Raw genomic sequence first — 27,749 nt, 5'->3', positions numbered from 1 at the left:
AACCCTACCGACTTACGGGTAAGGCTGGATAACACGGCAGGGTTATATTTAGCGAAAATCTAATGTAAGGCAATTAGCATTTAAACTTGATTATTGGAATCATTTCAATTCGTAAAGCATTCAATCTTCTTGCAGCAATACGGACAGATCAAGATTTTATCATCAGGACTTGTACCACAGACAGCACTGTGTGTTTTTTTCAGTCTGTATTCGGCTTATTGTGGAGCATAGCAAGGCGACGCAGCAGGTTAGTTAAAGGAATCATGTTTTGTTAAATCAACGGTCAAAATATCTTTCTTTAGAATTTTACAAAAATCGTTAATGACAAAAATTGTGTAAATTATCGAGTGTGGAAATGTAAATGGAGAAAATGATTGTTAATTGCAAAAATATCACACTATTTTAGTAGAAAGTTAATGTCCATGTTCTATTTTAGGATAGTTAAAATACTCGAACTTGTAAATTATTGCCTTCAGCCAACTAAAGCATAAACAATTTTTCGTTTGCTACAAAGTGTAATGTCCATAGCTTCTGAATAGATTAAAATCTTTATCTAGTCGGACTCATAAGTGTTTCTGGAGATTTAGATTCCGCCAATGAAATTTTCAAGTATAACTCAAGTTGGGAAATCGAATTGTGTATCAAAAGCATGTATAGAACGTATGATCTCTGTAATAACAGGTTTGAGAAACTCTCTCTTCGTGATTCTTGTATGCTAGGGAATCTTTTCTAAGCGTGCATTGTTCAAAAAACTGTTGGAGGTTAGTTTAACCAATGTTTACATATTTCTACGAGAACAATGATTTGGCGCACCTGCTAAAAAGAGATCCTATTAAACGAAGATCCTCGACCTAGAAAAGTAAGAGGTGACTATCGACTGCTCTGTCGCTTCTAGAAATAGAGAGACTGGCCATGCGATATTCTTATTTTTATTTTTAAATACGTATTTTAAAACGTGTAGATAACTTACGGTATTTTAAAATTATGGTGTGCTTTTTTTTAAAATTGAAGAATAGTAAATCGTGTACAATATACAAATATGTGCTATTCATTTTTCGATTATTTTAAAGCGTTGTCACTGATAACTTACATGCATAGGCAAAACTCAGGGGTGGATCCATGTGAGGTGTTTTGTTAGTCCATTATCCGTAATACGTGTAAATCAAATCTGACTGATTGTATCCTACGTGTTATCCTTTTCTTCGCAGCGAAATCAAGATTTCTGACTTTTTTTTCTGATTTAGAATTGGTGTTCTTTAGACCTTCATACTTGCACTATTAAAAGAGAAAGGAAAAAGGTTAAAATCACTGAACAGACAAAACAGATCAAATTCCCTATGTTTTGTCTGCTGTTGACGTTTTGTCTGCTGGTAATGCATCTTCTTCACTCTCCCACTCTCTATGAATCCATCAAGGCATTAAAAATGTTTATTTAAAAATATCACATGTGTGAAAAATTTAAAATCTTCAGATATTGCTCGAATTTTTATTCCTTGTTTATATTGACTTGTTGATATGAACAGAGCTAGCTTTGGAGATTATAAGGGAAAATGGGATATGCAATATTTAAACGACCCCGCTTTTTAATAGCGTACTGAGTAAGCGAAAGCTATTTCTAGCCCGTCATAATCTTCATTAAAGATAAAGTATTCTTTATCCAAATGTATTTAGACTTTTCATTATGATATAATTAATACGTACATATAATCCGTTTAAATCATATTAATGGATAACTCCTTTTGATTTTGAGCGCCATGTATGCCACAAAATCATATTTAAATATCGACAAAAACTAACACTTGAGATATATATCTAAAAATAAAGAACAACAAAATTTAACAACATTAAGATTGTGACTCTGCTATACATAGTCAGTAACTGACGTGTATTAACATAAGTTTGATTGACGACATTTAACTTTACAATAAATCCCTATCTTAACAAGCTCTTTATGCACAATATACATTCTGGGGTATATACATGAAGCGAGCATAAATGCATATTTTGTCCATTAAGTTATTAAATTACTCTATCCATTAAATTTATCTGTTCACCAAAGAACAACTGTGTATTCACATACACATATTACACTGCAACTCTGGCCATGTACATGAACTTTCTAGTGTTATTTTTTACTTTCGGATCATATCAAAGTGTCTAAAAACACACGTTTCCTTAATGAAAGATGAAAACATAAAAATGGTTAAGTTTTATTTGAATTTTTGCTCTAAACGTACAAAGGTTTGTTAAATCTCTGCAGAGAAAGACGTTTCAGTCCTGTATAAATAACAATGCTAGAGTGCAAGTTATAGATGTATTCAGATTCATTTTATTTTCTTCGTGTAATTAATAAAGGATGAAAATTGGCATTGTAGGCACAGGTCTATTACTTTACATGTAAAACATAGGCAATGTAGTTTAATTGTCATGGTATGGTAAAGCCCGTTAAGTAAATATTGATAATTATCTAAAACAGAATTTAAGCTGATGGAATTCTTTGACGATGTTTCATCCAGTCTCTTAACATCTTAATCTGTTAGGAGAGTTTTGTAAATAAATGTCAACATTATGGTTATTTCCAGACATTTCTGGGAAAATTCAATATCTGTATGAAACATGCAATTGTATGTACCGTTGTCGTATTCTATACTGTTTTTATAATGTAAATTTTCAAATTTTACACCCACCAAGTATAGAATAAATGACTGTGTTGATATTCATTGTAATTAGAATTATCAGTCATTAAACGTGCATGCTATTTAGAGTATCATCAGAATTTTTTTTCCTTTCCTAATTTACTCTAAAAGTTGGACGAATCCGTAATTGGAAAGGGGGATATATACTTTATTGATGCCTTAGTATCTGAGAGAGCTATTTCACACAGCATTAAACCCTTTATTTTGAAGGATTAAAAGTCAGATTAACATTCGTTATTCTTAGCTTTTCTGCCAATAAATAAATCATGTACAGACGTCACGGATATTTCTAATCCCCCGCTCTGTTTCGTTTCTCTTCTGCCTTTCGTGTTTACGAGCAGTTGTCTTAAGAATAATACGGTCATACTGCATTATGCATGACCAACTGTCGAAAGCTGTTTTGATCAGGAGGACGAATATTTTTGTAACATAATCAGATTAGCATCCCAGTAAAACCCACCTTGATCAATATACGTGTATCAAGTCACGTGGGCAGGTCACGAGGACACGGAAACATCTTTCCTTGAACAAATTAATCTCAAAACTATTTCTGGTATCCCCTGCCTCAGACACAGAGGAAAGATTTTGCCTTTGTTTTCTTAACTACAGGTGATTCCCTCTAGGCAAACATTAGACGTACAGCCATTTTTTGTCTGTTCTAATTCCATATAATGCTGGTCAATGGACTTTGGTTTTGAATTGCGCTGTGCCTAAGCTAAACCCATACTCCAAAGCAAAAGAAAAATTAAAAAGATTAATATTCTGAAAGTTGTTCATGTGTGTAAAACACAAGGGAGCTAAGTAAACCTGAATTGCTCTGGTACGTTTGTCATCAAGATTTATTTAATGTAATACAAGTAAGATTGGTGGTCAACAATACATCTTAACAATCATCTTCAAACTTATTGAATTTTTCTTCATTTTTCACAATCGACATCATGTTGCTAAATATCTATATGCATCTTACGTGGTATATAGAACAGCGTAACCCAGTTATTTCATGATTATGATCGTTCTGGCAAGGACTCAGATGTGAGTTTGATGTAAATTGGAAACATCAGAGAATTCGTATTAGAGTGTTATTTATTAATAAATTTCAAATCTATACCTCTTTAACACATTAGGAGCTCATTGTTGCCATTTCATTTCGTTCTTGGCATACGAGTCAAAGATAGCATTATCTTTGAATTTGTTATCCCAGCTAAAACGTACGGCTTAGGTTACAACAAACCCAAGATGTTATGATCATTTATTGAAAGCGATTTGTTTTTTATTGCCGACTCTTAGTAACTTGCTTAAACTGATATGATGTGTAAAATGTGTAATGAGTATTGAATGAAAACGGCTTCACAATGAATTACGACGTACACTAGTTGAAGAAAACGGCGAACAAACCCCGAACACTGCAGACCGTGCTGCATCCAAGATATTGGTTTTCTCTGCTAATCTTTAAATGGTGTACTCCAGATTTACGGCTTTTGCAAGGACAAAAATATGCTCTCATGAAACTCTTCATCATTTAATGATTTCGAGGGAATTATTCCATAGAACAGGATTGATCTTTCTCTATAATAAAGGTATGCATTGTATCATTAAGAATTTTCAAAAATCCTTCCATTATACTCGGGTAAATTTTATTTAATGATATAAAGATAAGAATCGATTTCTGTTATTAAAAAATTGAATTCATACATGAGGGTTCTCAAATTGAAGATCTTCCAGTTCAAAGCACAATATTTTGGTTTGTAAAGAAATCGAAGACTTTGGAATAAATATCTGACGTTTTATTCGACTACTCTTATAATTGCCGATAGATTTAGAATGCCACAGTGAAAAACTGATCAATGCAGGCTGAAAAGAGAGAATATCTAAGATAGATTACACAATTCTATTGATACGGCTTTGGAAATGAATAATAATTCCTCTTGACTTAAATGCCCTGACTTTATCGAATTTTTGGAGAACAAAAATTAGAGAGATTAACTATATTTGAAACTCGTTTTTATCGCATTTCATAGTTCATGTACTTTTGAATAATTCGGAAAGCGCAGTTAATTTACGACCCTCATGATTTTCAATTATCTCGATTGTCTTATCAATTACAAGGTTTTCGATTCTATAGAACTATATTTTATATCTACCAGGAACGGTCCTGACAACACCCATAGAGTTTTTGCTGTTCTTTCCTTAAGAACAATGTCATGTCTGTATGCTTTTATTGTTAATCAATATGTATGCTGTAAATACGGCAGTACTACAAGCTACAAGTGACAAGATTCTACAGCTCACTGCTAATAACTGTAACCCTCATGGGTAGTCCATGCGAGTTCCCGTCAAATTATGCTACCATGGGTTTATAAAGTAGGCGTTTATGATATCCCCCCTACCACCACCATCATATTGCAATGCTGAGTAACGATTAGAGGGACTTAGTGAGATGGATATTAGAAATGACACCCAACGATTATTGTATTATGGAGTCGGCAACAAGAACATGTTTATCCTACATCTTTTCTTAAAATAGTGTCTGTGTTCAAGTGTTAGGGTTCGTTATGCTCTCTGAAAAGTTCAAGACTAAGGTGGGTGACTATGTTCTGCTGTTATTAAAAAAAAGAATAAGATTATGCCATCGCTGGTTTGTTATCCTGAATCTAATTGCAGATCTTTTGCTTTGCAATGCAAACGTAAGGAACTTCAAAGGACTAAATGAAATAACACAATCATTAGGAATAAGATGAATAAGATAAAGTTATCCCTTTTAATTTTCCTTTTCTATTCTTCTTTTCATTTTTTGCAGTAGATATATTGAAATCGATGTTTCTAATGAGAGAAGATATAGATCAGGACGAGGAGAATTCGTACCTAGGATGTGGAAAATTTGATGAATGAGGCTTGTTCTCGGAACATGATTCAAGCAACAAGTCAAAATTATGAACCTTCAACTTCACATCTAAATGATGAGAGTTTGCTTTATCGTGGATTTTCTTGTGGTTGTGATTTCCTTGTCCCACTTGGTCCGTCTGTCTGTCTGTGAGAGGACTAACATTACTGTTGGGTACCTAACGGTGGATAAGACTGACAAATACATCAGAAATCGCCAGGGAAGGATAATTTCAGGGGCAATAACTTACGCCTTGCAGCAGGTCAACGCTAATCCACATATTCTCCCGAACCACACCTTGCACTTGATATGGGGAGACACTCGTGGCGACACACTGACCGCGGTCAAGCTACTAACAGACCAGTGGAAACAGGGGGTGGTGGCCTTTTTCGGGCTAGAGGACAGTTGTAGTGTAGAAGCCAGAGTGGCAGCTGCTTGGAATCTACCCCTTATTTCTTACGTAAGTAATTATCATTATAGCAAAAAGGTTGTGAAACTGTTTGAGTTTCTAGGTACCCCGAGTAAGAAATGCGTTGCGAAATATATTTAGAAGTATATATATATATATATATATATATATATATATATATATATATATATATATATATATATATATATATATACATATATATTTATAAGTTTTATAAACGTCTTGGGGGGTCATTGATATATACGGAACAAGTATAAACGCGTATTTATAAAGCCAAGACAGCAAACAAAATCAAGTTATCTCATTTTAAATTTTAAAGACTTATCTTTTCTCAGACTTTAAAAAATATAATTAGTTTCCTTTTTTTTCACTTCTGAAGCATAAGATTGAAAGATGTAAAAAAAAAAAATATCTAGCTTATTGAAACATATTAAAAGATTTTCCTTTTCATAGTATTTATCATTTTGTTGACATTTCAAATGATACAAATCCATTGGATTTTCAAAATGATTACAAAGTTTTACATATCATGTATAATTTTTATAAAAATATTACAATGAATCAATATCATATCTATCACAGTTTAACATTTAAAGTAATTCATGTAATATAATTTTGCATGCCATAAATACTTGAGAAATTCCAATCTTTTTCTTTAATTATGAAACTGAATTGATTCATAGTAATATTTTATATATTAGTATGTCATGTTGTACACCATGATACCAACACAAATCGAAATAACGTGTTTTTTTCCCCTTATGTTTTTATTTTTGATTGCTCTGGTGTTCAGCAATGTTATGTGGGTCAAGACTGAGATATTATCATGACCTTTAACCTATAAGCAACAGCTTTCATGGAGAAACAATTATCTCTTGAGAATGGTGTTATAAGTTCTTTAGGTCTCTCGTTGTAAACGACTTTGCAGTCGTAAACAGCTGTTGGGCCGTCAGAGGCACGTTCATGATGGCGTCAGCGCGCGCCATCAGAACACAGGATGTCATTCATACAAATAAATATGGCTTTTTAAACAGAATCTTCAACTAGAAAGACTATTGAATTGTGTACTGAGATGTAAATTATGTTCTATATGTGGACTTTTAAAAGATAAAAAAAAGTTATCTCACCGTTTTCGAACAAATTACTGAAACTGAAAATAAAGATTATGCACTGTACAAAGAAAATGAACGTAAAAAAGCATGCAAGTTTAATAAATACAATTCAATATTTGCTGACTGTAATTTTACTTATATTTACAAGCTTTTTTATTTGTAATTTTCCCCCTCAAAACATCTACACAATGATAACCTGTCTAGGACATTGTTGTCTAACTATTCGCCCAAGTCTCTATGTTAAATTGTCGTGGGTCATATTACAAAAACAAACTCAAGTGTATAAATACAATTGTAAAAAAAAAACAGTATTATATTAGATATTTAACAATTCTTCTTAGTCTCAAAGAAGATGTTCTTTCAAAAAAGTCAGGCGTTTCCATGAATATTAGTCATAACATCAAATATGATTAATGAGTTATTGAGTGACACCAAAAAAGAACCCGGGATAAACGGATATGTACAGTGTTGTCTGTATGACCATGAATTCTTTATGTTCTGATTTACATTAAAATCCGGGCACGGTATAGGATAGTTAAGGCGAGCCGTTTTAAAAATCAAGTAAGATATGAAAGGAATATCGGGTTTCTTACAGTCATACAATTTAATTTGTTGCGTGTCGTTTGAATTGAGAAAAATTTTCGTAACCTTGTTGGTACATTTTTATGTTGTTCTGTGTTACATAATTGTCAATGAGAGTAAATATGTGGGGGAAAATCATCGTTGAGTGTACAATAAACTTCCCGACAATTGTGGAGTAGATTTGATTAAAAGCCTGAATTAAGACGAATTTTATCAGACAATAGTTAATTGTTCTGCTCTAAATATAAAAACTGTACATGTAATTCTTGCACACTAGCTGCCTTTTATATCGTCCTCACGTGTCGGGCGATCGCTGGGGGGTGTTTATTAGATAGAATACGTAAATAAAATTTAATTTCTACAACTTCTCTATGAAAGCTGTTTATAAAAACCAGTATCTTGATTCAAACATTGAGCCGCATGGTGTAGTCTTTCATTAAAAAAAGAATTATGCGATTCAATTCCTACAGCTCTATCGCACCTGTGTAGAACACGTGGTGATTGAAAACATGGTTTGTTATTTTGATTTTCTGAAGATAAAATAAGCCAGAAATCTGAAGCTTTTCTCTGGTGCCTGCGAAAAGTGTTAACTTATCATGATTCAAGTTTGGTTTCAGCATTAATTCAAAGTAATTGGAACTTTATTGCTGTGTATTCTGCAAAAAGATATTCTTTTTTCGTCTAGAGCTTACGCTGATTTTACGAGCGTTTTAAAAATGTCACTGCATTCTTGCTACAACTTACATTAGTAGATTTTACGAATTTGTAGCAGGTTCTTTCAGAAGGACATTTGAGGAAACAAATGAAAGCTTTCCTTTCTTAACGTACAAGTGTGACTTCCTTATTCTAATTATTATAATCTATTGAAAGATAGGGTAAAACGATACCGAGTGAATGAAAATTTTCCCTTCCCGCCGGACGATAAAGATTCCTATTAGACACTGCATGCGTTTCATATAAAAACAATGACTTATGTGGTATACGTGTGGGGATGGTAGGGAATGCTTTATGGAAGAAGGGTCTTCTACAAATGTGGCATACATAATTATTCATGAAAGCGGAAGTCTTTTAGATCTCTAGGTGAATGGTGTCAGACGCGGTCACGGATTATGCAAACAAACAAAAAAACAGAATAAAAAAGAAAATAGGACGTAATAGTATTGTATGTGACCCAGAATATAACATTGATTGTTTTGTTATCGAAAAGATCTTAATGTATTTATTTCCTTTACATTATTATCTTTTTGCACGATAGGAAGGAAAAGATGGTGTCATGTTTTTGGCTTTGCGAGAAGGAAGAAATCCAATCAGTGCTGCTTTAGCATTTAAATTTGCTAAAAACACTGATTTGTATTGTTTATAGTAATTATCATTGTCTTTTCACTGAAAATACTGTTTCACTTGCCTTTGGATAACCCAAAATACATAGAGGTTTCGCCCGTGAAGTTTGTATGCTTGAATTTGACCTGTGTATGAATTGAGTACATGTAACTTAACCTCTATTATTAATAATTTAGAGAAAAAGCGCAACGTGTGGGAATATATCTTTGATTTGTAAACAGAAATCAAAATTTTATTTTAGATAAAGTAAGTCATTCCCTCCTGTTGCTTTTCTCTCTCACGTTTGTTTTCTTTTGCGATCGTTTCCTTGTCCAGGTTAAGATATCGATACTTTCCATTAGTCTGAACCATTTGTATGTTTTCATACTTTCAAAAATGAGAAATATACAAGGCTCTGCGAATGCCAATTGCTTTTAAATCGTTTTTGAAGGGGTAAATTAAGTATAATTCCCCCGTAAACCGTTTTGACAGCGCAATATCTTACTGAAATGTGTTTTGTGTATTGTAGCTCGATTGATTTTTTTTTACCTTTTCACACACTTACAAAACTTGACTTCTAAGCCGGCGTTTGAACATTTGTTCGATTTTCAAATTGTTGTGTTTCTTTTATTCCCCTTATCACTACACTCCACAAGTCAGTCAGTCTTATAGGCCCGTTATGTTTGTCGATGCTTAATGTTTTATTAATTTCAATGTCGATTTGCCTATTTTTTACTGACAAGAATCTTTATAGGCCTATTATTTGCTTACCGCTTCAATTTATGTGCATTTCAAATGAATGTAAGTGGTCATGATCACTTACCTCTTTTCAAAGGCTTAGATAAAAGATTGAATTTGGCATCAATTACGCAATGGCGCGAACATTCCTGAATTGTATATTCAAAGAGAATATTTCTTTTATGGAAAAATCAAATTTAAATATCTTTATGCTCTTTCGATAGCAGTTTATTAGATGAGTTTTCTCTAAAGGCGTAAAATTTTAAGTAAACATTTGTATAATGCATTTTATTACTCAGAGATAGAAAGCGCACAAGCACAGACACATTTCTGAGATTTTGGATTAAATGGAATAAACAGAAAGCTTTGCATCCATTTTTTCTTTAAAATATGTTTATTTCACTGATTTATTTCTCGTTATACTAACCAAACAGAGTTGGAGATCCCAGACTAATGCATGTCATTAATTACAAAAAATGCACGATTCAATGAAAAACATATAAACACTGCATCTGCTCCTTTGAGTTTAAGTTTTAAAGAAAAACGCAATTGCCAGAAATCTTGAAACATTTTTTTAGATATGACTTGATACAACTACTCAAAATCTAAAAATATCAAGATCAAAAGAAGCAATTGATTTCATAGAATCACCACACGCAAAATAAGAGGAAATAGTATAGCATCAATTTGTACATTGCTAGCGTTATGCAAGCTTTTAGAGAGAGTTTTACATATAAATTTGATTGGAATGGTGTCTAGCAAAAAGTGGTCATACTCATTTCTTAGCAAACGAAATCTTATGTTTACCTGTTGAATGCACTGCATGTATATTTTTATAATGCTCATTTTTTTTGTTATAAGATGAATGTCATGTTTTCTGTAATGCTGCTGAAAAATTGTATTTGTGACGTTATCATTCAATTAAGTTTGTTTCATAATAACCGATAATTTTATTACGTATAAAAAGCGCTAGGTATTTTTTTCTTTCTCTTGTGACACAAACGTAAACCAAACACCTTCTTCTTAGCATTAATGTGTTTGTATGTATGTTTATTTAGTTACTATAATGGATTTTATTATTTCTTAACACATATTAAAAGAGGTCGTTGAAAATGATGTGATGAACATACTATGGAGGGCTATGTTCAATGGACTAAATTTGCACTTCTGAAATCTGTTTTACAGAAATGTGCCGATGATGACGTGTCCATCAAAAGCAAATACCCCACCTTTGCGAGAACATATCCTCCCGTCGTCCAAGTGACCAAGTCCCTCGTGGCTCTACTTCTTCATTTCAAATGGATGAAATTCACAATGATCGTTGGCTCGTCTCACAAACAACGGACAATAGCCGACAAGCTCTTGGAGTACGCCGAACTATTCAACATCACTGTTAATGGCAAACAAGAATATGTGGAGCCTTACGTACCCTTCTCCAATGGAAACCCATTCCCCGGAATCGTGGACAGAACTTATGTTGATACAAGAGGTAAAAGAATCAAAGTCTTTTAAAAATCGGGGTTTTTTTGGTCAGAATACCATGGACACTTGATATTTCACAAAAACAATGTTAAAGACCAATTCGATTTTTATAAGTTTATTTGATGGTTAATTTCATTAACGCCGAAGCTTTTTGCCCACCGTCTCTGACTATAATGCCATTAATGGTCGTTTGTAACTGATTGGTGGTTATCTGGGTGAGTGGTAGATGTTTATGTGTAAATGGGGGCTGATGAACTAACACTTTTTTGCACTCAGTTTTAGATCCGTGTATGTATAAACCAACAAAGACAATGTCCGGTTAAAAATCTATCTTTACGTCACTATGGTTTAAGGGTTTTTTTTCATTTCAATCAGTGATGATTTATTGTCGACAGAAGATCATATAAAATGAATGATTGATGATGGTGAAAAAGACAAACGAATCTATCTTAACTTCTAATACCAAACATTCTTTGTATTGAATGTATCTTGAGATTTTTCTTCCAAAATCGTAAATAGCAGAAATACGTCTATTACAAGAACATTAGATAAAACATGGCCCTAATTTGGACAGGCAAAAAAGTGTTGTAATATAAAAAGGGATATAATTATCAAATTGAAATTCAATACAGCCGAAAGGAATAATGATGAGAGCACTTAGAGTTTTGCCGTGAACATCGTTGCTATAAATTTCTTCGTATGCTTTCGTTAATGTTCCAAGTCATTATCTAAAAGTCATTCGAACCGAAGTCGGTCAACTTTGCAAAATCGATGCAAGCATCAAATTCTGTGAGAATTTTTCACGGGGTCTTATAATAATAATTTACATATCTTTATGAAAATTGTAAATTAGGATTAAGTTCAATCGGTTTAACATTACTCGGGGTTAAAAGGATGCAGAAGCTGAAGATCTGAATTGTGAAACTTTTGCACCGATCTGCTTTAAGGTTGACTAAATAATCTGTTGGTAATATTCAAGATTTATTCAGGTGTCGTAATCGGTTGACATTGATTCTTTTAAAACTGAGACACATCTGTCAGTGAAACAGATGCTAGTGTTAGCAATCATAAAGGGAGATGCAAATGATGATACCTTATATTTATAACTGGAATGTCGTCGTCGGTTTACACGTCGACCTCCTGTAAACTTTTATACAACATACGAAGCTATAAAGGCAAAATGGCTATTTTTACACAAGCTTTTATCAATAATCACACAATTACAGAATCAGAAACAAAAACTGTAAAGTCTCCAGTTCGGAGCTGCCGCCTACTATTAAAAACAACCCCCAGATGGAGTTGTTTTGGTTTGTTGGTGTTTCATGGCCATACTGCCATTTATAGCCAGACGGTCATAAAACTAGATTTATTCTTTTAGAGTAGTCCCTGTGAACGATAACACGGAATCTATCAGTTATGGAACGGCAAAGCTATTCCGGGAGCATCCTGATTAAATGCATCGCTTTGTATAACATAGAAACCCAATTTCTCCTGTCCGAGATCTGTTCCGCTATTTGTTGTTACAAGATGTCAGTGAAAGTCGCTTAGTTTTTGTTGTATATGTATAATAAATCCCTTACACGCAATGGCATCGTTTCCATGAGCTTTGAAATGCGTAATAGATTTCCCGTCCTAATACCATTATTACCGTAAAAAACACTGCATTTTAAAGAAACATATTAACTTTGTTGGTTTGCAATTTGTAATAATCTAAGCCCCCGATGAATAACGATTAACTTTGACATAGTATATTTTCTCCAAAGAGCAGGGACATGTTTATTTGTTTGTTTTACATGTTTGCGTTTAACTCCTTTACCGTTGTACATAGGTAAAATTTAAAAGCATGCCAGTTCAACCAATAATATTATTTTTAATGTTCTCAGATTTAATCTAATCTATTCGTTTATTTGTCTGAATATTAAATATATGTAAACAATAAGATGCTTTCTTTGGTGATTCATGCGGGTTATGAGGGTAGCGATGTTGCTTAAAAAATACATAACCCGCGTTTTAAAAAAAAAGAATTATTAAAAAAAAACCAAATATTTCCCACACGTGAATTCCAGCATATTAGATGCTACTTATTAATGTCAACATATGCAAATCTTGATTTTGACATGCAAGATAAATATGTTGACATGCAACTTAGTTATGTCGACATGCAAAGAAATATGTTGACATGCAAGTTAGTTATGTCGACATGCAATTTATTCATGTAAAGGTATCTCACTTGTCACGTTTCAAGTTCACTGGGCACATTTCCTTAAGAATAAATATATTTATCATTTTTGCACAGAGAAATTATTACTTAATTCTTTCACAACAAATAATTAATGTAAAATTGATAAACATGTCAGTTTTGTAGTGAACTATATTTTCGTGCGGAAGGCTTGCCGAAAGAAATGATCAAAATCATGCAATCTTTGAAAATTTATTAACATTATTCATTTTATTGTATATTTTTTATCCAATTTCAACATGTGGTAAGTTTAAAACATCTATAAGGTCCGTTTTACATCTAAAAAAAAATATTAAGGAATTTGATTGACTTCCTGGATAAAATTGTGCAAAGATATACAAAAAGTCTGATTTTTTTAGTCAAAATTTGCAAGAAATTTACCTTTAGAGCCCTCTTACAAAAACCTACATCACTGATGCTCATGTTTTATTATATCAAGTACATACTAAGGACATTTTTAGACAAACTGCATTGAATTTATATATAAAAAAAGATTGATATCCAGAAAGATGTTATTCTAAATCAAATTGTTACTATGGAAAAATAACTAGATGTACGTGCAAACAGGTCATGAAAGAAGTTAAGCGGATTTATACAATTTCTTTTTAAATCACTGTATTCAATCTGATTACTGGACATAATTTGAAGCAATTGTCGTTACTGGCAACAAATGTCAATTCAGAAGACACTGCAAAAAAGTGCAAAAAAGGTCAAACTAAATGCGCCCTAACTCAGAGGGACCAACACTGGACCATCTTTTTCTTTGTCATCACTTATCAGTTTACAAGTCGTTAGAACTAAATCGTAATTCGAAATATAAACAGCCCGAGTTGTTTTAGACATTGATTTTGAGTGTCACTTGATTACGATTGGTGTCTAAAAATAGTCACAATGGCATTGACGCACTGAGAAGAGAAGGGGAATTTGAAGTTATTAATTTATTCGATCAGTGCTTACTATCCATTCAAGATATTATAGTATTACTATAGTCAGGTACTCTTTACACAACTGTGCTGAAAATATAGTCCTATGTAGGATCAGCAGATACAACATTACAACAAATGTTTAGAATATCGATGTACGTCAAATACATGTACGTACGTGTTAGAAAACAAAAATTAACGTTAAATTAATTTTGAAAAGCACCTTTCCCCAAGAAGTGTAAATGTGAAGTTTTCATATTCTTACACTTTTTCAACTTCACGAAAACTAAAAAAACAAAACAAAAGAGTGTTATTGCTTTTCTCCGGTAATTGAAAGTACTTTCTCCTCCAGACAGTGAAACTGTTATGTCATCGTTTTTATTACATCTATGTCATTAAATCAAATGCGATAAGATATGAGACAATAGGAAATTGGTTCGGTAGCAAAACAAGGCAGCACCGCCTTTAGTCTTGCATGACAACCTAGCCTTAACACGGCAAACAACCAAACCTGTATCGATACATTTTACTTTAGGATGGGATTAGTTTGGTTTTTATCAATTTCCGTAGGGTGCCACCAACATAGTCTCTGAGTTACGGTTTATTAGTCTTTGCGGAAGACTGTTTGGGTTTTTTTCCTCAATTTTAAGATTTTAATTGGTTTCAGTGCCTTCACCCAATAACTATACTGAGTAGTGCAGAATATGCGTGCTCCATTAATAATGAAAATAGCCTTGACATACATGTAATTAACAAAAATTCAATCTTTAGGCGGTTTTATTTACCATGCTCCTACTTCATTAACCTGAAATGGAAGGAGGAAAAGGCAAAATTAACATGACTGTGCAAAATCTATTTGCAAGATATAAGTCGCAATAATGGCATTACGTTAAAGGTAGTGCTGAATAACACGTGACGCCTATCTCAATCTTTAAGTGGCGTCGGCAGCAAATTGAAAGAAGGGTGCTTCACTCATCAGAAATCGTGACAAGCAGAAAAAAGTATTATGGCTATGGTAATGTCTAACTTTGCAAAAAAGTGGAGAGGGGCTAAGCCCCCACCCTCCAGTCACCCCCCCCCCACTCCCCGTTCCGACGCCTGTGTCTTAACGATATGATACATGAAGTTTTGTATTTGCAGTGTATGTTTTCTTGGGAGATTTAAATGGCGTGGTGGATCTAATGACCAACCTTTACGATCGAGGCCTATTGGACACTGGCGAGTACATCGTCATCTTTGTGGATCACGTGACGTTTGACAGAACAGATACCCTCAAATACTTTAAACGTAAGCTGCGAAACGTCATGTACAATGTACACTTTGTCAAGATTACTTCGTGCATCTAAAACTGATCGTACGGTAACGTTTTGTCTCGAAAAGGCCAACTATTATCATGGATTAGCTTAATAAGTTATTTTTCGATATGATTACTGGATACCCCGTATTAGATTATATTGTTTTGCTTGCCTCTTTGCGCTGGCAAAAAACACTTAGCTAATTGTCTGGGTTTTTAAAAAATGATGCTGCATAAAAAATAAATGAATAGACACTGAGCAGAATCGTATATATTGGCAAAATACCAAACGTACGATTTCCTTCAGAAGATGACATAAAAACTCCATTACTAGAAAAAATGTGTCTTTAATTATCTCATCTAGCTGTCACTAATACAAGAATTTGATCGAAAACGTAGTAAGTAACAGAACTGACTACTCTCGGTATCTCTATGCAGTGATATTTTACTGAAATGGACGTTCTGCATTACGTGTGAATAAAACAAATAATAATAAAATTATTGGTGGTAATAATTTCACTAACAGTACTATGTATTAGTACAAATATCCATATTTCTTTTAAGATTTTACCTCGGTGATAGTATTGTACATGTACATACATATATTGATTTCAACGTGAATTAAATATATGACTCTTAGGAACGATAGATAACCCTGAGGAGAAGAGAAACGCGGACGCCGCCCGATCTCTGCTGATCATCACCCTTAGTCCTTACTCAAGCGAAAACTACACACAGTTCCAGGATAAAGTCAGGGTATTCAACGAAGAGCCGCCATTCAACTTCTTTAATCCATTCTCTTCTTATCAAAAAGTGGTAAATATTGTTTAAGTTTACTTTAAGTGAACATTTAGACTCCATTTTTTCTGTACAGGAAAACAGTGATGTCTTTTTTGCGTAAGCATTTATTTACTTTATTAGAACTGTTCAAGTGCCAGGTTAAAGCCACTAACTACGTGTAGCACCTATAGCTGACAATTTGAGAGACGATCAATTTGTTTACATTTACCTTTATATCAGTACTATCAGTACTTTGATTTATTTGTGTTTTACAGATTACTGTGTATGCTGCCTATCTGTTCGATGCCGTTATCTTGTATGCGAAGGCTGCTCATCACCTTCTACTGGAGGGAGGGGAAATCACAAATGGCACGGCAATTATTCATTCGCTGTTAAACCAGAGTTATGAAAGTATGTTGAACTTTAATAAATATTAGTAGATTTTGTCTGATGATCTTGCATAATGAATTATTCTTTGTATCCAAATATGACGTCAGTATATTTTCTTTAGTACTTTGATTAACTTCATTTTCTTTAAACATTTTTAGAATAGACATGAGCAAACGAAATTTATAACGAGACAAAGCAAATAAAAATTTTGGAGAAAAAAAGATAAAAAATTTAGACATTTATATCAAGAAGGTTACATAAAAAAAAATTCTATTTCAACCATTATACCATAAATAATTGTGTATTATGATACTTGTTTAGGTCAGTTAATCGGATGTTCACTAATATGCAGAAGACTAGGGTTTTTAGATGTAAACCTTATTAATCTTTTAACTAACTACTATACTCTTCCTCATTAGGTATTCAAGGGACATCCACCTTCATAGACCAGAACGGCGACGCGGAAGGGAACTATACTCTGCTGGCAAGAATGGAGATCGACAATCCCGTCACAAAGTACTCCATGCAGCCGGTCGGCCATTTTCAATCCAGCGATGGTTCTCTTCCGGTAAATTGAAGTAAATTTTCTTGATCTGGGTCGACGTTTCATTTTCTTAGGATGGAAATGCAGAAGACAGTGAAATCACCGCAAAGTAGCGTTACTAAGGCCTCTGTGTAATTTCCTGATAGAAAAATGAGTTTTGAATGAATGAAACTGTAGGATGCCAGTTCCCATTGATTTTGTTTCATTTACTGTCCATTAATGAGAGACTTGGAATAATAGAGCCCCTTCATCGGCCCGTGGTAAATGGTCCGCTGATTAGATGATTGGGATGGTTTCCTTTTTAGTTAAAAACATTCAGAGTCTTTGGAATCTGACCAAAATTAAAGAAAGAAAAGATTAACATGTTATCTTGTGTTATTCACCAGTCATTACTGGATGTCAAGTGAATCAATGATATTCATTTGTTACGAAAGCAATTTGATTAGTTTTTATATTGGAGTTTAAATAAAAAGCGAAGAAAAACAAAGCTACACAGCAACTGCTCTGTAAACAAGTAGCTTTGACAAAATCATGATTCCATTTTCTTTTGGTTTTATTGTGTTAGTAGCAAGAGGCAGTACAAATCTCTTATATCAAGACATTCTTAATGATATACTCAGTAAAAATAGAGCTCGCACATTGCAACATTGTTAGCATTTGTAACACGTATCATATAGAACACACAATGGTAAATCTTGGTTTATGATATTGAACAGAATTAACATTATAAAAAGTTAGCAAACTTTTGTTCCAGGTGCTGAGAATGTACGGCCCTGACCTCATAGACTGGGTCTCGGGCTTCCCCCCGATTGATGAACCAGAATGTGGGTACAGAAGACAAAGGTGTATTCCCCCAAAACGTTAGTACAATGTATACATGACGTCACATGACGTCACATCCAAACCCTTAGGATAACACAGTAGATGATTCATGATAGATAACAATACACCTTCACACACGCATTTCAATTATATTATTAACGGTTTCTAGTCTTGGAATTTTTTCATCAATCGATCATTATGCAATTTGAAATTAAGCTCAAGCACTACGTATGTTTTTACTAATCTGAGGGGTTTTTTTACCTTGCAGAGTATACGTTGGAGATAGTACTGGGCACCGTGGGAGGCATTCTTGTGCTTTGTCTGATAGGGGCAGGGATAGCATACAGGTAAGGACATTTGCCCCCAGGTATATTCCATCGTATTTATCATTACATCAACAGCATTTTCTAGTGAATTTCAGCAATCATTTCCATCGGACAGATACTAGTACATTGAAAGTAAATAAAAACCATCCAAACCGTTTTTTGTTTTGTCGATAAGACTGTGTATGAATTTGGTTTTTACTTTAAATAGCCAAAAAACGAGGTTAGCCGAAAGGGTAATTACCTGATTGTTTTTGTAGTGACCTGAAATAACGATAATTTCTTGTCACCTTCTACCAGTAACTATTATATAAATAGTGCCTGTTTGGGAGGATAACAGTTGAAATTGACACCGCGAAAAAACCATTGTCAACCGACGCGAAGCGGAGGTTGACAATGATTTTCGAGGGGTGTCGATTTCAACTGTTATCCTCCCAAACAGGCACTATTTATTTTATTATACTGAATGTCAATTTTAAAGAAAACTTAAATGCTTTTCTATAGGAATGACTTGAATTCTACCGCGAACCGTACGCGCATCATTTACGCGCATGTAACAATTCGTTATGTTACCCGTTGCTAACGCTGAGGGTAATAGAACGAATTATTAACTGCATTTAAACCAATCAGATTTTAGTATTTAACATGAAAGTATTTAAATTAATATACCTCATGGTATTTTCCTTAGAAATCCCTTCCCCTTTGTAGTTTCTAAATTGTATGCTTCATTCCACAGAAACAATATTCCAGCAAATTACGATACTGTGTTATGACTGTAATGAAGAAGACATTCTTAGATGGACTAGGTGTGTTAAAATAATATGTCTAATCTCAAAGACCCATAAATAAGAAGAAAACAAATAACTCATAAGTAATTGCTGTGGTAACGAAACTGAAGATCTAAAATATAAATTGTTTTTGCTCACATAATCTCTTTTTGTATAAATCTTTCGAGACTTCTACATATGTAAGGCAAACGGACAGTCAAGTACATCATATAGAATATTACAACAACATATCAAAATCTTATATCATTGGCATACTGTATACTGCTGTTTATCGTACACACTACTATTTATTTCACCTCGACGCTACTAAACCAGTTACGTTAATTGAATGCATTCCGTCAGACTGATACTGTGTTCCATCATTGCGAATCTCTTAACCTAGTTATGGGGGATCTGTCATTCATCATGGAACTCTCAAGTGTTCGATTTTTTTTATATAACTCCTAATCGGTTTACCCACACTGAAACCAAATAGGATCTCACCATGTCTGCTTGTTATCATCGCGCAATGATACCCAGTCTGTTCTTGTCGTCTGATGAAAATGATCAGTTTCCCAATGACAATAATTGTAACATACACTAAATTTACCATCAGTTTTTATAACATGTACAAAAGGGTACGTTTTATGAATGTAGTCGATATACCCTTTGTTCACCGAACCGCGGAGCTATTGTTTTTCTACAATAAATAAAAACGTAAATGTGAATGAATTAAAAATAAAGTTAAGTACATTTTTATGACAGTGGTCCTAAAGTGGATACTGTACTCCGCTGTAGTGAATAGCGTTTGTTCTCATCCCAGCAGAGATAGGCCTGGAGTATGTCGGGCCGGGGAGTTAAAAGTGTAGTTCTGAGAAACAATAAAATCTAAAACACCAGAGGAAAGAATTGCACTGTAATTAATAGCTTTTTGATCAAGTTTAATGTAATGGTAAAAAAATGCTTTCAGATATAGGCCGATTCCCAACCGCCAAGAGAAGGGGAAAGTCGTAAAAATTTGTTTTAGTGTGATTGAAGTAAGATGCTGCGATACTCGTGAACTCTGATATATGTACAGAATTTCCTGTATAAATTGCCGAGGCAGTCAATAAAACTGTATATTAATTTAAATTGGTCTTATTTATTGACTTGTTGCCATTTCCCGAATACCAGACAGATCTGAAACAACGTATTTCATTTTATTTAAAGCATCGATCATCTGTGCAAAAATACAAGTTGATCTAAATAGGTTCAGATTTATTTCACTGTAGCATACTTAATGTTCTGTTATCAGATATACTTGCGTTGAAATTGAAAACACGTATATTTTGTCTTTAGTCACATAAACTATACACACACACACACACACACACACATATATATATATATATATATATATATATATATATATATATATATATATATATATATATATATATATATATATATATATATATATATAATTATATATGATTAATAAATGATGATATATATAATTTATTACCCAACCAGTAATTGGATTTTATTTCAGAAATTGGAAATATGAACAAGAGATCGCCGGTCTCTTTTGGAAGGTGGATAAAGCTGAGATCCACGCCTCGTTGTCCGGCCACAAAAACGCAGAGTTCGTCATGGACCAGGACAAGAAAGATGCATATGGTAGCAAGGTAATGCAGAATAAAGCTCCGACTCGTTTTAGATTAATCGAGCGAAGGATCTTTTGGAAAATATTTGGATTTTTAGGTCTCTCATCGACAGATGTACTTTTGAACTTTAGTATCATTCAGTTGTTGCTAAATAATGCAAACTGATATGCCACAGTCACAGACTAATCTTCTTTGATAATTTTTTATCTGGCATGTATTTGCTGTTTTGGTCTGTTAGGTTTTTAAAAAAAATAATAATTGGGGGAGGAGAGGGTTACACAAATATAACTTTTTATGATTTTTTTTAATTTGAAGATACGAATATTTTGGTAAACAGTTTACATGTTAAGGAACTGGTCTCTTTTTTGACAGCTTTCGTTAAACAGCCAACATTCCATGGATTCCAGAGCGTCTAACCAACAAGTGTACGCTGTCACCAGCTACTATAAGGGCCAGCTAGTCGCCATCAAGAAATATGAAATCAAGTCACTGGTCATCAATCGAAAAATGCAAAAGGAAATGAAAGTGGTATGGTATTCCATGGCCGAACTTTTGAGTGGCATTCTCCATTAACATGTATTCTTATGTGTACAACGCTACGTCACTGATATACATGTATATATAACTGATATTATGTAGATGAAAGACTTGCGACATAGCAACGTCAATGCGTTTATTGGAGCCTGCATTGATCATCCGAGGTTTACCATCCTCACTGAATACTGTTCGAAGGGCAGTTTACAGGTACGAATAGCAATTAGGATTATGAATATGAAAACCTTTTTTAAAAATAAATATTCCTTTATATTATTACTGGTCAATAGCTTTTATTATGATATTTCTAAAGTAATGTGCATTACAGGATATCCTCGAAAATGAAGACGTGAAACTCGACGATATGTTTATCGCCTCCCTCATTAAAGACATGATTCAGGTACATTACCATCACTGAATATTTGGAATGATTAATTTCGATAAATGCACGTGGGTGATATTAATCAGAAGTGTGATGTGATTTTGTGTGGTCTTTATTATTCCAAAATTTCTTTTTGATTATCTTCCGTTTGAAGTACAAATATAAAATGTTTTGCAAAGTAACAAATACGAATGACAAATAAATCTTGGTTATTTCTGTTTTCCTCTCAAATGGAAAACCTAATGGCAAGTTATTCACAGTTACTCAAATATCAACTACTCTCAGTGGGTGAATTAACATTGACAGGTTTTAAAGATTAGATATATTGTAATAAGTAACGAGTTGTTCCATGCAACAAAAGTGGACGAATAATTATATTCTTGTATTTCAATTTCAATTAGGTATGCATGTAGCTAGAATTAACAAAAGACTGGATATCTAGAGCATACATAAAATATATGACTATACTATATTGCACGTTAAACAATGGGATAAGCAAATGAGAGTAGAAAAAATTAATACATTTGTAATAAATTGATTCATGAATATATTGTTCCAGGGACTGCTATTTCTACATAACAGCGAGCTAGGATGTCACGGCAATTTTAAGTCGTCTAACTGTGTTGTAAACAGTCGTTGGACGCTCCAAGTGTCCGACTTTGCTCTGCTAGAAATCCGCGCCAAAACGTACCGGAAGGAGGACGAGCATGCGTACTACAGAAGTAATTAAAATTTATCATTTGTATGCAAACGATGTAAGATTTTTTTTTAAATGGTATATGTATAAACATAACGGTTAGTTAGATAGGTTTTGTTTTAACACTTTCTTTTTTTTATATAAATTTAACTCACTTTTGTAAATAATTCGCACTTTTAATTTTTTCGACAGATTTATTTTGGCGGGCCCCAGAAGAGTTACGTAGTCCTCAGAAAAGAGGGTCGTCTAAAGGGGATGTCTACGCTTTCGGTATCATTCTCCACGAAATCTTTGGGAGATGTGGACCTTTTGGTTTCTGTAACATGGTCCCAAAAGGTACCAAAATTTTGATTTTCACTAAAACATTTTAATCGATTAGGACATTTCAGCCATTACATGTGCATGTACCTGTTGAGTTGATATTTGGTTATATTTACAGATATTGTGTACCGTGTTATTGATGGTGGTGTGTTTCCATTCCGACCAGACACTAGTTCCTTAAAATGTGATAAATATATAATTGACTGCATGGTGGATTGTTGGAGTGAATCGCCGGAAGACAGGCCCGATTTCCGGTGTATTTACAAAACACTATATAAAATGCGGGAGGGAATGTAAGTTTTCCATTTTTCTTGCTTTCTTTTTTTATTTTATGAATTTCAATCTACGGATTACTTAATAAGCTTTTTAACTACAAAGAGGAATTATAATTACACGATCAAAGTTTCGATTTTTATCTTTAATGTTTCTTAATACAATGAATAGGAAAAAAGTAAGAGAGTTTCACAGTATTCGTTAAGAAAATTAGTTCTACTGATTTACAAAGCATTATTTGGAATTTATTGCTAAACACGTTTTATATTAAAAAAAATCAGGTTTACACAATTTGCGAAATTATTGTTTATCATTGGTATAGTAAAAGTAAAATATTTTCTGGTTTGTGGAGATTTTATTTCATTTGTAATCGACTCAGTAAGACAGATATCTATTACTAGTGTACATGTAGTACGAGAAATGCAAAAACCAAGTTTGTGGCTCGTTTGGATGTACATGTAAATCATCCACAAAATTCACAAATATAAAGCCACCACGGACGATGATTATTCCAGAACCCTGAGTAAAACGACAAAAGAAATATAAATATGTGTGCCGGTGGTCAAGCAGTAATCATGTTTTTAGAAAACAAATTACAGTATTAGATGTATACAGTTGGAGTTATAGATTGAGATGTGTATTTTCCTCGAATAATACAACCAATGTACATATGTTGTGTGAAGTTTATCAATTGAATATTCTGTTTAAACAGGAAGAGGAACATTTTTGACCAAATCATGACAATGATGGAGTCGTACCAGAACCACCTAGAGGAACTGGTGGAGAGCAGGACCATACAGCTCGCGGACGAAAAGAAAAAGACGGAAACACTTCTTCACCGAATGCTGCCTCGGTAAACTTATTGTATAATATAATACTAAAGCGCTGATAGGGGAGAAAATTTTATTCTGCTCCGAAAATGGAGTACTTTGGCTGTGTATTCTAATAAGCGTTTTTGGCAGAATGCGGCTTTTGCTAAATAAGTTCATCGCTGTTAAAGAATAGAAACATTCAGGAATACGCTAATTCAATTCCATGCCAAATTACTAAAAAACTAATTTCCGCATAATATCGTACACTCCAAATATAATACGTCTATAGTATTACACATATATACTTCTTGTTTGTAGACCAATAGCCGACCAACTTAAACAAGGACATTTCGTAAAGCCAGAGGTCTATGCATCCGTTACGATCTACTTCAGTGATATCTGTGGGTTTACAACACTCTCGGCAAAAATTACCCCTATGGAGGTAAACTGTAAACAAGTTTTCTTTTAAATGACATTGTAAACTTTCAATGATTTAATAAATGCAAGATGTTTATTATAGAAGAGAAAATTTTGCTGTGAATATAAACGACCATTAAATGCTTTTTTCTTTACTTTTCCTGTAACCAGGTAGTTCGGATGTTGAATTCTCTGTACACCATGTTTGATTCCATCATCAAGAATTATGACGTATACAAAGTGGAAACCATTGGTGATGCTTACATGGTCGTCAGTGGTCTTCCAATCAGGAACGGCGACACACATGCTGGCGAGGTAGCCTCGATGTCGCTGGAACTTCTCCGTGCCATAAAAACTTTCCGAATAACTTTCCTTCAAGACGAAACTCTGAAATTAAGAATCGGGATGCATTCAGGTCAGTCTAAGATGCTGTCTTTAGACTGCGAGCAAAAATGAGAGGGGGGGGGGGGCTAAATTTTCCGTATTTTTTTATTTATCAAAAATGTTTTCGGGATATTTAATTTCGTAATAATATTAGTATGCAAGCGTCGGCTCTTTATATTCATGTCCGAAACTTTAAGAAAACAATTATCACGCCTAATTAATTATTGTATTTGGGACATTAAAAGAGGTAGACTAATAGTATCTATATTGTATATTGATTATTTATTGCCATTATTTAAAGCAACATGTATACTCATAATTCAAAAGGTATCATTTTGATGCACACTAATTAAAAGTTAGTATTGATTATAAGGATATTTTGCAATCTCTCAGGATATTAACATCGATCTTTTTTATAGGTCCCTGTGTTGCTGGAGTTGTCGGCCTTACTATGCCGAGGTATACCCTGTTTGGTGACACAGTGAATACGGCCTCTAGAATGGAATCCAATGGCGAACGTAAGCATTCTGTGCATGATTTTTCAAACACTCTGAAATGATTTTTTAAAATGTAAAACAACAGGCGGAATACATGATAATTTGGTTTTTTTCTTAATTTGTTTCAGCATTAAAAATTCACTGCAGTGAGGCCTGCAAGGGTTTATTAGACAAACTAGGTGGTTACAAGCTGGAGCCAAGGGGACTAGTGGAAATGAAGGTGAATACACAGAGAGAGAGAGAGAGAGAGAGAGAGAGAGAGAGAGACTTCTTCAATCTTTCACTCGTGAAAGAATACTTAAATTTGACTATCCGTAATAGATTTGAAAGGTCTGTCTAGTGTTAAACTATATAGTTATATGTTTGTCAAAATGTCATACTTTTTGTTATGTATGTGTCCCTGTAAATATATGGTCGGATCAGTCAATTTTTTTTCTATTTAAGGGTAAAGGAGAAATGTTTACTTACTGGTTAATTAGCGAGGATGCTCACATCAGGCGCCAGAGACTACAAAGGTGTAGTCAAACAATGAAAATGAATACACCGTGGGCCCAAGCTACTCGGCAAGCTTACATGCAGTTCTCAAAACCGGAAATCAGTGAACCCTCCCAGGGCGAAGACAGTCAGCCATTTATGGAGATTTTCAGAGAGAATGAGAACAATTCCTCACGTGAAGATTCTCCAAAAATCAACCACCTCGATCAATTTAGCTCACCAAAAGACATCCGCTCATTTTCCTCCAAATTGCGGTATGTTCCGAATGGAATTCTCTCAGAAGACAAACGATTCAGTGATATCAAACTGATGGGTTCCGGACAGGACATTGTAGAGCGCACGGCGCTGATCTCTGACCACGATTTCTACGACAGTGACCCTGACGCTCAGGAGAAGACTCGGCATCTCTCCGTGGGCAATAGAACTCAGATCAAGCTCGTGGACAGGGCCCCGGACAGACCGAGAAGTGCCAGGAACAATAACCGGGAAATGTATAAGTTAAACTCGGAAAGTGTGCCAGAGTACACGTCCCTGATGTCGGACTCGGCAGTGTGATGCCATTATATGAACAAGATACAGCTACGGGGCCAACGAATATCAAATTTATAATTGCATTTAAGTAGAATAATCTATTTGTCACAGATACATTTACAGATGTATTTACAGGTGAATGTAAATGATATAATTCATTGTCAGATCATATATAATGCATTTTGATCGATTGTTTGTATAAAATAAAGCGCAATGTGATATATTTCATTCCAAACATGAACATTTCGTGTGCGACCATATCAATTCCATTTCACGGGTCAGAGAGAGAGAGAGAGAGAGAGAGAGAGAGAGAGAGAGAGAGAGAATTGCCTATAATGTTTTATTATATTGTATGTTATGTATGCTCGAGGAAGTATAATAAAATGAGTATTTAAATCTCAGTAACTTAATCATTACTTGCTTTTATTTTCATTATGTTTACAATTAATCGTGTACGGGATCTTTAGCTCACCTGTACCAAAGGTTCTAGTGAGCATTTTTGATCTCCTGTTGTCCAGTGTCCGTCCGTCTGTAAACTTTTCACATTTTTTACTTCTTCACTAAAACCACTAGGCCAAAGAACTATTATATATGATATGAGTTAAATTTGGCCCCCATAATTCGCCATTTTTTAAAGTGTTTCTAGTACAATTAAATGTTATATTATATTTTAGAAGAGGTGATGTAAAATATATTTTTCACCTATTTATTTGATTTATTTGCACTCACTGGCAGTATATGACGTCAGAAGTGACGTTATTTCTATAATTCAATCAAAATCAGACAAAAACTGACATATTACTTATTTTTTCGAATGGGAAATATAGAGCGCATGCTTGAACAAGTTTTTTTGTAACTTATCAGCCTTGGCTAGATACATCTCTGATTAAAATATTTTGTTTGTTCAAGCATGCGCTCTATGTTTTTTGAAAGAAAAACTGCTTGAAAACAAGCAAAAACGCCTGGAAAAAGTTGTCTTTACGATGTCATATTTCTAAGTTGTGTGCAGTTGAATCAAAATTAACATAATGATTATGTAAAAACATCACAGTCATACATATATGTACAAAGAAAACAAAGAATAACAGTAAAATGATGATGTTCATTTTAGGGGGCCATTTTAGGCTCATATCATATATAGTCCAAACTTTATACAAAGCATTGTTGAAATAAAGGGCGTAACCTTTTTCAAAAGGGATATAATTGCGAAACAGTGAGTATAGGGTCTGTGTCTTTCAAATTCTTCTTCTCAAGAACAACTGCACCAGAAATGCCAATACTGTAAACCAACTTTTATTTGCGTGCGACGAATTTTCGCGAGGTTAGAGAGAGCCTTGTCATCGCGAATATTTCTCGCCGCGAACCAATCCTTTGTCTATAGTTTTGTTTTAACATTTCAGGTCTTCATAAGGCTTGGTCGCGAACATTAGTCGTCGC

At 33.9% G+C, this 27,749-nt stretch overlaps 1 protein-coding gene across 5 annotated transcripts; it reads left to right on the top strand.

The window, feature by feature from the left end:
* Positions 1-26,722, top strand: LOC105333894 (receptor-type guanylate cyclase Gyc76C). Of its 5 annotated transcripts, XM_066065080.1 has the most exons (23): positions 1-18; positions 136-247; positions 5,494-6,037; positions 10,945-11,248; positions 15,544-15,690; positions 16,338-16,513; positions 16,753-16,888; positions 17,287-17,435; positions 18,166-18,271; positions 18,502-18,580; positions 20,855-20,990; positions 21,342-21,497; positions 21,609-21,713; positions 21,832-21,903; positions 22,445-22,607; positions 22,775-22,918; positions 23,022-23,196; positions 23,889-24,029; positions 24,307-24,430; positions 24,577-24,820; positions 25,209-25,307; positions 25,415-25,506; positions 25,731-26,722. In XM_066065080.1, exons 3-23 carry the CDS (start codon positions 5,651-5,653, stop codon positions 26,334-26,336), a joined length of 3,741 nt encoding a protein of 1,246 aa, XP_065921152.1. In that variant the 5' UTR covers positions 1-18; positions 136-247; positions 5,494-5,650; the 3' UTR covers positions 26,337-26,722. The 5 variants fall into 5 exon arrangements, with proteins under 5 accessions (XP_065921152.1, XP_034313977.2, XP_065921155.1 ...); XM_034458086.2 differs by lacking the exon at positions 1-18 and having other exon boundaries at positions 33-247; XM_066065082.1 differs by lacking the exons at positions 1-18; positions 136-247 and adding an exon at positions 4,253-4,273.
* Positions 26,723-27,749: the final 1,027 nt, after the last annotated feature.

The sequence above is a fragment of the Magallana gigas genome, chromosome 7 (genome assembly GCF_963853765.1).
Source record: "Magallana gigas chromosome 7, xbMagGiga1.1, whole genome shotgun sequence".
NCBI lineage: Eukaryota > Metazoa > Mollusca > Bivalvia > Ostreida > Ostreidae > Magallana > Magallana gigas.
The sequence above is the reverse complement of the archived record's forward strand: the minus strand, read 5'-3'. Positions and strand labels throughout refer to the sequence as shown.

Excerpts from the sequence above, each read along its gene's own strand:
- LOC105333894 (XM_066065080.1), top strand. The coding sequence starts at position 5,651 with ATGATGAGAGTTTGCTTTATCGTGGATTTTCTTGTGGTTGTGATTTCC. Across the intron at positions 18,272-18,501 it reads AAGGTGTATTCCCCCAAAAC|AGTATACGTTGGAGATAGTA; the intron begins GTTAGTACAATG and ends TTTACCTTGCAG. Across the intron at positions 21,714-21,831 it reads GTTCGAAGGGCAGTTTACAG|GATATCCTCGAAAATGAAGA; the intron begins GTACGAATAGCA and ends TGTGCATTACAG.